Here is a 12,250-nt window from a genome sequence, read left to right on the forward strand (position 1 = left end):
TCACAGACACAAGATTGGTGCGGCGATCAAACGAAGGCGGAGACAGAGGCAGTCCAGCACGGAAAAGGGGCGGAAAACGAAGGAGGAGTCGTCCACCAACAGAAAGAGACGGGACCGGAGGAGGTGAACGACGAGAACGGAGAAGAACACGAGTTTGAAAAGAATCAAGTACCAGCTGAGAGATCAGAGAAAGGGGAGCCCAGCGGTATCGAGGAAGAGAAGAAGACGGGAGAGGCGCACCTCGGCAGACCCGAAAACACACCTACGTCCGAAGAGGTCCAAGGTCCCAGCGCCGCGGCCCTATTCCGGGGTCGTGGCTCAAGGCAAGTGACCGCTCGGGGATCGTTGTGGTGGTGGGCTGGGCAGGGTTGCATGGGGCTGTAAACGGGGCACAAAAGAGTGTTTGGGGTGAAACGTTGCCGCCACTGACTTATGCTCCTTGCGCTGAACAGCACCCTGTCCCCCTTATACCCAGTTAAGCACTAAACCCTTGTAGAGTCACAAACCCTGGTGAAGGTAGCACAAGATCTAAACAAGCGCACAAACAAACCAGTAACCCAGTTTGTTTTGTTATTTTCATGTCCCGGGGACCGGAATCTTCTGCAAGCAACAAGAGAAGAGAGCAGCGGAAAGCGGGACCAAGTGTTGGACCTTACAACCGAAGACTTTTTGCCTTACAGAACACCACTGGTTGTTCTACCTCCTCCACTTGCTTAGACTTCCATATTTACGTTACACCAGTTCTGGAAGAAAAGATATTAAAAGAAGCAGCTACTTCTTTAAACAAACCTTTATTTGCTGTCATTCTTCCGACAACCCAACCACTTCCCCGAGGGGGAGGGTCATCGCGGTCAGGGGTCACAGCCCTACTGCCCACCGGGCTATTACAAGTGGTGTCAGAAGTGGGATTGTTTTCAAACACCGTGTCGCCTCATGACACAACCCGTGCCCATGGAGAACGTTATATCCCAGTTGGCCGAAGGCCAAAGACACCTGCAGTTGGTGTTAGAACAACAGATCCAAGCCGCTCGAGTAGAGTGTGAATCCCTGCAGGGTGCTTTAAAAGATCAGGCCACCCTTATCACCACAAATCAACAGGTCCAAGACACCGCCATCTTACGATTAACTGACGCCATCGTCAACACCCAGGTCCGTCCACATGTCCCAGAGACGGTGCTACAAAAGTATCAAACGGGAGAAGACCCAGATTTCTTCTTTTTGAACTTTGAGAGAGTGGCTACCACAGCGGCGTGGCCACAGGAAAGGTGGGGCCAATACATAGCTCCCCTGCTATCCGGAGAACTACAGGCCGCATACCAATCCGCAAATCCCACCGGTACAACCCCCTATGTGGAAGTAAAGAAGGCCATTCTCGAACGGATGGGATGCGATCAGGAGCACTATCGCAATAAGTTTCGGAGGGAAAGATGGGCTGCAGGAGACAACCCCCGAGCACTGTACTTTCGGATAAGGGACTTGGGACATAGGTGGTTAACACCACACACTTCCTCAGTGGAAGAGGTAGTAGAAAAAGTCTACCTGGAACAATTTTTGGATGCATTACCACCGAGCACCCGGTCCTGGATCAAGCAACATCCGATGCTTACAACCACATCGGCTGTTGACCTTGCTTGTGCTTTCCATAGGGCCCCTGATTTTAAAGCCAGTACAGCCCGCTACCAGAACCCTCCCAGTTTAATACGTCCTCAGATACCTACACTCCCGAAGGGCCCCAGTCGCTCGGACAGCCGACCTCCTATGCAATCCTCCTCTATTTCCCGACAACTTCACACCATAGGGCCAGGTGGCCAGGGTCCACAGTGTTACAACTGTGCAGAGTGGGGACATATCGCTAGACAGTGTCCCCACCGTAACCCCTTACCCGAACCCATGGAGGTGGGTTACAGTCGCGGTAGAGTATTAGTGGCCAACACAGACCCTATTCAATATACAAAGGACGTATTCATTAACGGGAAAAAGAAGCAAGCCTTACTCGACACAGGGTGTCATGTGACAGTAGTAGACAGTTCTTTGATTTTTAAACCCCAATTACAAGCAAACGAACAAGTGATGGTGACATGCGTACATGGGGACACTAAAACATATCCAGTGGCAAAAGTCTTACTTGATGTTGATAACGATCCACATTTAAGGAACGTAGGTGTTATTCCCTCCTTACCTGAGGCAGTTATAATAGGGACAGATCACCCTAAATTCAACCAGTACATGGAGGGCCTCAAATCACAAAACCAGGAATGGTTGCAGGAAGCCCCGTACAGAGAGGAAGAGATGGAGACACCACAAACTAGGGACAAGAAAAGCAAGAGAGAGAAAAGGGCAGGGAAACGAGAATACACACAGAACGCGGTGTCACGTCACGCTTTTCCTCTCTCCCTCACAGACGCCAACCCATCCCAGCCATGCAGTTTTCGAACAGCCCAAAGAGAAGATAGCGCACTCTTAGTATGCTTGGGCACAAGCACAAGACACCACGCCAGGACAGGTAGGACCTCATTTCTTTATAAAACGCGGACTGTTATATAGAGGGGTGAAAGAGGGTTCCCTGACCAAGACCCAATTGATTGTCCCAAACTCCTACCGTGAACACGTTCTCTTACTCGCACATAACAAGATGGGGGGGGTCATTGTGGTAGAGAAAAGACCTTGAAATACCTTCTAGAGCGCTTCTTCTGGCCTGGGGTGTACAGGGATGTAGCTAGACACTGCGCTGCCTGTGTTCGCTGTCAATATACTTGCCCCAAAAACCCCGCGAAAGCCCAGTTGCATCCATTGCCCATCATTGATGTCCCCTTTAAGAGAGTGGGCATGGACCTGGTAGGCCCCTTAACTCCATCAGCCCGGGGACACCGATATATTATGGTCATAGTAGACTATGCTAGCCGGTACCCTGAGGCATTCCCATTAACCACCATGACTACCCAGGCTGTGGCCCAAGCCATGATTACATTGTTCTCCAGGGTAGGGTTTCCGTCCAAAATCCTCACCGACCAGGGAACCCCCTTCATGTCCCGGTTAATGTCCCAAATCTGTCACATCCTGGGAATCAAGAAACTGCGTACATCGGTATACCACCCCCAAACCGATGGCCTTGTGGAAAGGTATAACAAGACCATAAAACACCTCCTCCGCAAGGTCATCTCTGACACCGGAAGGGATTGGGACCGCCAGTTACCTCTAGTTTTGGCTGCTTTACGATCCCATGAACAGGCATCCACTGGGTATTCTCCCTTTGAAATTCTTTTTGGACGGAAACCCAGGACCCTCCTTGACATGGCCGCCGAACAGTGGGAAGAGGAGAACGAGGAAGGGAAACCCCTGTTACAATATGCCACAGACCTCAGGACATCTTTATTCCACATCTGGGGAATCGTGCACGACAATATGAAAAGGGCGCAGGACATCCAAAAGAAACACTACGACTTGCGAAGCAAGTTACGAGAGTTTCAACCCGGGGATAGGGTATTGTTGCTGCTTCCGACTACTGAGGATAAACTCTTAATGAAGTGGCAAGGTCCTTACGAGATAGACCACCAAGTAACTCCCGTGACATACAGTGTAAAACTACCACATCGCACTAGCGGTAAACAAATATACCACGTCAATCTACTAAAAAAATGGGAAGAAACTCCATCCACTAAACTGGCCTATCTGGTGTGCTCGGACAGACAGGCAGATATAACACTTCCCGCAAGACCAGAGAACGCACCCGACATAGTGCCAAAAGGGGAGATCTTGTCCTCTCCTCAAAAAACCCAATTAGAGAGCCTAACCAACAACTATCCTGGCCTGTTTTCCTCCAAACCTGGTTTAACCACTATAGTACAACATGGGATTGTCTCCTTAGAAAAACAAATAGTGAAACAAAAACCTTATCGCATCCCAGCCGCCCGTAGAGAAGCTGTGGAAAAGGAGGTAGTAGACATGTTAAACGCAGGAATCATTGAACCCTCCCTGAGTAACTGGTGTTCCCCGATTGTCATTGTACCGAAACCCGACGGAAGTCTACGTTTCTGTATCGACTTTCGCCAAGTGAATGCCCTCACAAAATTCGATACCTACCCTATGCCTAGAATCGATGAATTAATAGAGCGACTCGGGAAAGCCCGGTACATGTCCACTTTAGACCTAACTAAAGGTTATTGGCAAATACCCTTGTCCCCTCAGTCTAGAGAAAAGACCGCGTTTGCCACCCCCTCTGGACTGTATCAGTTCAAGGTCCTACCGTTTGGCCTGCATGGGGCGCCTGCCACATTCCAAAGACTAATAGACACCATCCTAAAACCACACACGGCTTATGCCGCAGCCTACTTAGATGATATAGTCATTTACAGTCAGACATGGGAAGACCACCTGTATCATCTGGGGCAGGTGTTTATTGCCATTCAGGCCGCCGGCCTCACGATTAACCCTAAGAAATCACTGTTGGGCACAAATGAGATCCAGTATCTGGGGTATACCATTTCAGAAGGATGTATAAAACCCCAAATAAACAAAGTAGAAGCCGTCAAAAGCATCCCACAACCAACCACGAAAAAGGACATCCGCTCCTTCTTAGGTTTTATCGGATATTACCGAAGGTTTATCCCTGCATTCTCTTCAATAGCCAGTCCCCTTACTGCTCGCTTAACGAAGGATCACCCGACCCGTATACAGGACTGGACTCAAGAACAAGAGAATAGTTTTCGGGCCCTGAAAGAAGCCATATGTACAGCCCCTGTCCTTAGCTGTCCCGATTTTGATTTGCCTTTTGTCCTCCAAACAGACGCTTCTGGACTCGGCCTTGGGGCAGTGTTGTGCCAGCCGGACCCTAATGGTGACTTACGACCAATCCTGTATATAAGCCGTAAACTATTTCCCCGGGAAACCAGGTATTCAACCATCGAGATAGAATGTCTGGCTATCAAATGGGCTGTGGAGGCATTACAATATTACTTATTGGGGCGACAATTCACGATTTTAACTGATCATGCCCCCCTCACCTGGCTGTCACGTAACAAAGACACGAATGCACGTATCCTTCGTTGTTTTCTGGCATTACAACCTTTTTCGTTTCAGACGATCCATGTACCAGGGACACAGAACGTCGGTCCGGACTATCTCTCCCGCCACCCGTCTTCCGAATGGCCCCTACGTCCATTCCTAAGGGGGGAGATATGTGAGAGTTCCGACACGTCAGGACCTCGGAACGCATGCGCGGCAGAGAGCGGCATCCCACCGAAAGGACGGAGCGGTCTAGTGGCCCAAGCCCTTCTGACACACCACCAAACATCACCCGCGTCACAGACACAGGATTGCTGCGGCGGTCAAACGAAGGCAGAGACAGAGGCAGTCCAGCACGGAAAAGGGGCGGAAAACGAAGGAGGAGTCGTCCACCAACAGAAAGAGATGGGACCGGAGGAGGTGAACGACGAGAACGGAGAAGAACACGAGTTTGAAAAGAATCAAGCACCAGCTGAGAGATCAGAGAAAGGGGAGCCCAGCTGTATTGAGGAAGAGAAGAAGACGGGAGAGGTGCACCTCGGCAGACCCAAAAACACACCTACGTCCGAAGAGGTCCAAGGTCCCAGCGCCGCGGCCCTATTCCGGGGTCGTGGCTCAAGGCAAGTGACCGCTCGGGGATCGTTGTGGTGGTGGGCTGGGCAGGGTTGCATGGGGCTGTAAACGGGGCACAAAAGAGTGTTTGGGGTGAAACGTTGCCGCCACTTACTTATGCTCCTAGCGCTGAACAGCACCCTGTCCCCCTTATACCCAGTTAAGCACTAAACCCTTGTAGAGTCACAAACCCTGGTGAAGGTAGCACAAGATCTAAACAAGCGCACGAACAAACCAGTAACCCAGTTTGTTTTGTTATTTTCATGTCCCGGGGACCGGAATCTTCTGCAAGCAACAAGAGAAGAGAGCAGCGGAAAGCGGGACCAAGTGTTGGACCTTACAACCGAAGAATTTTTGCCTTACAGAACACCACTGGTTGTTCTACCTCCTCTACTTGCTTAGACTTCCATATTTACGTTACACCAGTTCTGGAAGAAAAGATATTAAAAGAAGCAGCTACTTCTTTAAACAAACCTTTATTTGCTGTCATTCTTCCAACAACCCAACCACTTCCCCGAGGGGGAGGGTCATCGCGGTCAGGGGTCACAGCCCTACTGCCCACCGGGCTATTACAGAGCAGTACAGGTCACTCCACGAATATGTCTGGAAAAAAAGAGGGGATGCTACTGTTAAAGGCATGAACCTTGAGATGGAGCAATGGAGCCTAATTAAATGCCTGACTGAGATGCTTTGTCCTTTTGAAGTCTTCACACGTGAAGTCAGCAAGGAGGACTGTACAATGGGCCAAGCTATCCCATTATTGCAAATGCTAGAGCATCAGCTGAATAATGTGTCTGAATCATACAAAGGTGTAGAGGACAAAAGGGAAGCCCATGACTTGGTGGAGAGCTTATGTCGTCGCTTAGCTGAAAATGTAAGGATACAAAATAAAATTTTGTCACAAGAACATTACATTTGTGCCACAATTCTGGATCCACGTGCAAAATTTGGACTGAAGACAGTCTTTGCTTTTTCCGAGATTGATGTTGCCCGCTACAAAACTTGTATAGCTGAAGCAGCCAGTAAGTTGGAAAATGAACGGCTGCTAATTAAAAGCCCGCAAGATCAACCCACAAGAAGTACTGCAGCAGGCCATGCAGGATCAAGTGCAACTTTGTCGGCTGAGGGCAGTGCGTTTGGATCACAACACTCACCATCACTATCGACCACAGCAACAATAACTGGATCATTAGGCTGAGTACAATCATTACACGATTGGTATGTAAAGTTAGGCATTAATAAGCACAGTGCTGATGCACAGAGAAAAGAGCACGAAAGCTTACCAGCAGTAACCCTGAAAATTGAGGGGATGGTCCAGGCCTATCTGGCGAACCAACAGAGGTGTACATTGATCAAAACCCATTGCAGTATTGGTATAGGAAAAGGTGTGAATGGCCACAGCTCAGCAGGCTGGCGATAAGCTATCTGGCTTGCCCTGTCGCAAGTGTCTCTTCCGAACGTGTTTTCAGTGCTGCTGGTTCCATTGTAACATTGAGAAGGACCAGTCTCTCGCCCAACAACGTGGAGAGGTTAACAATGATCAAAATGAATCAGCACTTCATACCACCGAATTACACAATACATGAAGCAATGGAGGAAGATGAGGACAGTGGCTCAGGTGACGGGAGTAGTGTGTCACATGATGATTATTACCTACTACTGCCTGACCCCCCAGAGTTTGAGGACGAGCTATACTTCCCTGACAATTAGGCGTGCACTTACTGTCTTCCTCCCTTTTTTCCCACCTTTATTTATGTGTCTGTCGTTCCGGTTACAAACTTGTGAATCACAACAAATCCATTACCACCGTCTTCTACTCTTCTTATTTAATATACAATTTTCAGGTGGCTGCAATTTGACAGAATCCAGCTCCTCCGCTCCATCATACTGAATCTCCCGCCCAAATCCATTGCCCTCATGAATGATGATTGGATGATGGTAAAATACTACAAGAACAAATTCAAACTATCCTAGTCCTGCCAAAAGAAGTGGAGCATGAATCAGATGACTACTATAGCTATCCTCCTTTCAGAGCCGAAAGAGACTGGCCATTAACTGAAAATAAGATGGAACAGGTAATGATTGATGCCATGCATTGGACGCAGAGTCGCATACTGAATAATTTTGTTGTGTTTGTTGTGCATGAATTTATGTAATTGTGCACTGTCACTAATCAACTTTCTACAGAACACACTAAACTTAACTCAAGGTGAATTCAATTTTCCCCTTCTTGCAAATAAGAAATGTGTACTTCTCCTGCAGCATGGTGATACATTGCTTTTAATTCAATACAGGAAGGGGACTCACTCAATCTGCGGAATCAGTATGATTGACACAACAGCACCGTCCATCATGATGATGGTGAAATAGACGGCCCATTAACTTAAGATGAGAAGGAACAGGTAATGACAATTAATGGCATGCATTGGACACCTGACTCTGAACGATTGGTCTTTGTGTTTTAGTTGTTTGTTTGTTGTGCACAAAGTGAAGTCAAAGTGTACTAGTAATCTATCTTTCTGTACACACTAAAGACTGACTCAAGTCAATAATACTTCTACTCTTGTTGTGTAATAACAATTTTACTTCTACTGCAGGCCGATCTTCACAGTCAGTCAGTAAAAGTATCGGAGATGATGATGAAGTCAGGAGGATGTTTCATGAGTGGCATAAAACTTAAAAGCCTAAAGGTAAACACGTCAACAACAACCACAGCAGACCCAAATGTCTGTGTAGAAGTGGAATAGAGTGTAGCGGTGGGATGACTGCGGTGCATTGATTTACTAACTTAAACTGTAAAATGCTATGTTTGGAATGGATAATGTGCTTTGCCTTTGTCCAACACTTTAAAGAAAAAAAAAAGTACTCTAAAGTCTTAACGTAGGATGTGCTACTGCTAAGCACTGTGGGCCTGCTCTCTCCTGTTATTGTTGAAGGTCAATGCTGGAAACAGACTAGAGTAGAGATGATGCATACATGCCACCTCGGAAAGTGTTCTTGTTGCACTACGCCATAACTTTTGCATTTGTTTCAACTTTGTTTCTCAATATCCCCTTTGGTTTTCCATCTACAATTACAGGCCGGGCCTTGGAAAACATTACAATGCACACTTACCTTACCAATAAATCAACATTTTTTTTCCAGCCGGGCAGCGGCGAGTGGCGAGGCGACACACCCAAGATTGAAGGACGAGAGGACCAAGAGGAATGCCGAGATGCAAATCCAGTCCACATTTTTTACCAGGATAACACAGTAACAGTATCCACTTTTATCTTCTTTTAAATAATTTGATTAATATTTTGTATACAATCTTTACAACAGTGTGTTCTTGGAGTTGTTATTATCATCATTAGGTTTGCTCTCTGTTTACGATTCTTCCCTACCAATATTTAAATATTCTATTTGCTATCTGTAAAAGTATTAAGGCCGGAACAACAGAACAAGAACTAGAAGTGTGTGTAATCCAGGTCTCTCATCATCATGCATGCATTTCCTTTTTTCTCCCTTAACATATGGATATGGTAGTCTTCAATGATTGTCGTTTGTTTGTCCGTGCATACTGTTTTTCTATGTCAAACCTTTCCCAAAAACCCCCTTCCCATCCATTCAACAAACCCTAACCCTCTTCCCCCGGGCTGTGTGACTTATTGTTGAGGTGTGACTAAATTAAATGTACACCAATACTTAATCACACACTTGCTGGGGCGGATGTGGCGAAAGCAACAGTACTTCAATTTCAAGGCAGAGCGATGATCTTCTTCTGCTTGCCCATCCATGAGTAGGATATTTTAGAGGTTATTTTATTTAACAAAGGAACATATACCTCAGCATTAATTGCCGGCATTGATTGGATTTGTTTGTTGTCATTCCTCATATACAGCACTAACTGTTAGGCTGTAGGCCTAGTCAAGTGACTCAACACAACTATAGTTTGTAACTCTGTCTAGTAGGCTATCCCAACCACCATTTTGTTTTGTTGTAAAATATTTTAGCATATTATTGTTGCTCGGTAAGTTCTGTACTGTACTTCATTCTACTACTCCTCTAACAGTCTCTCAAAGGCGATTGACTGCCTTTTCTTTTTTTGCAAATGCTGCCGGCCTGCCAGTGTCTACTACTACTACTATACTACCACCACCACCACCCCAATCATGGCATGTTAGAAAAAGGAAACCATCTTCACCATGCAGCCATTGCTGTGCCAAAGTTAAACATAAACATCAAGCACAGGTAAGAGAGAAGTTTGGGGGAGGCAGAATTAATAATGGACATGTTGTCAATGATTTCAATTTCACACACCAGTCCAGATAAAGAATGCATAGACTAGAGGACAGACTGAAAGTACTAGAAGGACAAGTCAATCAGTGAGGTGTGTCGCATCTATCTGTTTGTGTCTTACACAGTCAGCCAATTATTTAAATCAAACACAGGCTATGGGCAGCCCTGCACCAGCAAGGAAACAGTGTGATGTAAAACAGTTACCCCACCTACAAAACATTAACAACATTGCATGTAACATAGAAAAATATATTTAATTTACCCTAACAAAAATAAACTAAACCCACAAAAGCTGACCCACCCCCCTCCCTAACCCCAACCAATGTCCATAGGAAAGTCCAGGAGAAAAAGTCCGTAAAGCAAAAACCCAACGCCCAAACCAGTTCCCACCCACCCAAACAAGAATTAAAAAATGGGCAGAACTTGATGACAGGGACTAAGGTGTGGGGCGGGACTCAATGAGGACACGCATCTGCTCCTCTAAACGGGTGATGCGGCGTCTGAGGGCGCGGCAGTTGCAGCCACAGTGGGGGGGGCATGAGAGATGGCACTACAGTGGCAGCAGGCAGCCGCCAGACGGTGGCACCGTACCGCTGGAGGGAGCTGGCTGGGGCCCGGCGCACTGGAGGAGCCTTCAATTGCTGCTGCAGTCTCCTCCTCCTCATCTGCTAAGACCACCAGCCGCCAGTATTCCCGCTGGGTTGCCTCCAGCTTCCGGCGCCGTGCCTTGGCGGCCAACTCCTTTTGGTTGAGTTTAGGAGTAGCTGTGTATCAAAAAGAAAAAAACAAGACAATTGTAAAATACACTCTTAGAAAAAGAGTAAGACAAGTTAATTATTTATACACATAGTGGCATGGTAGAGTATCACTATAAAGCACAGTAGTACATAACATTTTAAATCTCGCCCGTCCTTCTTCCTTCCACCCGTCTTTCACTTTTTAGTTGAACAGTGCACCAGGTGCTCTTCTCCATAAAACTTTCAAAGCGGAGTTGAAATCAGATAGATGAGGCCATTGGTTACTCAATACTCCCGCTCCTATGCCAATTAAAGGGATTCTAGTCTTCTAGTTCACTCTTCAAACGTTCACAACAACTCATGCTTACTTACGACTTCGGATGGCGGGTGGACTATGTCCGCCCGCCATCCTCAAGCTAAAAAGGGTGGGGGTCCCGTGGGGACAATTAATTAGGATGATGCGCCCGGGACAGTGGCGGGCGCATCCTGTTTTTTTTACATTCTGGTTGGCGGTGCCGAAAGCAATGCTAAAAATACATGTTGCGCTGCTTTTCCAAGCACAACATGACGGGCCCCGCACAGAGCCTGTGCAGGGGGGGTACCATAGCATAGGTAGGTACCCTCCATGGGGGCCCCCAAGCATACTCTGCAATGTCTGCATGCCTTTCCGTGGCGGACGGCAATGCCGCCACGCAAAGGCATTCCAAAATGCAGATTATATGGCTGGCGGTGTGTTCAGAGAGACACCACCGCCATATTGAACCCTTTTCCGCCTGGTCGACATGTGGGGGTCTGACTCTTTTCTACAGGGATGGCAGGAGGTTTGCCCCTGCGGTGTCGGCGGGGAATACCGCCGACCCGGTGGGGGCAATACGCCCGCCATCCTAATGGGGCCCTAAGTCTCAACAGTACAGTATACATATACATACAGTACACCCTTGCAGTGAGTGTACTGTCAAGTTCAACAATAGTTAAGGATTATGAATCTAACTTACCACCGCCCGCCACTGGTGCTGCCACTCCCCCTACCACTCCGTTGGTATCTGCTTAGTTGAATAATTTTCTGATCCTGAGCTCAAAAACAAAAATCTTTTAAGGAACGGAGCTCACAATATTCAATATGTAATTCAATCTAACAAAGAACAACATCCAAAACATTGTGAAATACTATACATACGTTTATTATTTTGCCAATTTGAAATATTGATTAAGGCAGTACGAGGTTGCTCCAAAGGGAACGTACATCAAAAGAAAGTGATTAAAGGGTGAGTGAGTGAGACAAGGAATGGAAGTTACATAGTAATAAGAACATTCAATCGAGTTAGACAATGGGGATCGGTTGTAATTCACCGTCCAAAATCCAAAAGACCTGGTCACATTTAACAATTACAGAGTTATATTAGTATACTTCAAAAAACGACCCAATAAGTGGTCTAGCACGAAGAACTGATTATGTGTCCCAGGTAATAGAGAGTGGGCGTCGACGTTTCGACCCGTCTTGATGGCCTTAGGGATTTTTAAGCCTTGGCCGTGCGGGTCTTCATCAGGACCAAAGAGGGGCAACCTGACTGGAAGGTGGTCTTAATCAAACACCCGATTGGATTCGAGGGACTTAAATCAAA

The 12,250-nt window shown here is 46.9% G+C and overlaps 1 protein-coding gene across 1 annotated transcript; it reads left to right on the plus strand.

Annotated features, from left to right (window-relative positions):
• The first annotated feature begins 951 nt into the window (after positions 1-951).
• LOC146816673 (uncharacterized) lies at positions 952-2,544 on the plus strand. Its single transcript, XM_085609544.1, has one exon. The coding sequence runs from the start codon at positions 952-954 to the stop codon at positions 2,542-2,544; it is 1,593 nt and encodes a 530-aa protein (XP_085465670.1).
• The last annotated feature ends 9,706 nt before the right edge of the window (positions 2,545-12,250 follow it).

This window comes from Triturus cristatus, chromosome 6 (assembly GCF_964204655.1).
Source record: "Triturus cristatus chromosome 6, aTriCri1.1, whole genome shotgun sequence".
Lineage (NCBI taxonomy): Eukaryota > Metazoa > Chordata > Amphibia > Caudata > Salamandridae > Triturus > Triturus cristatus.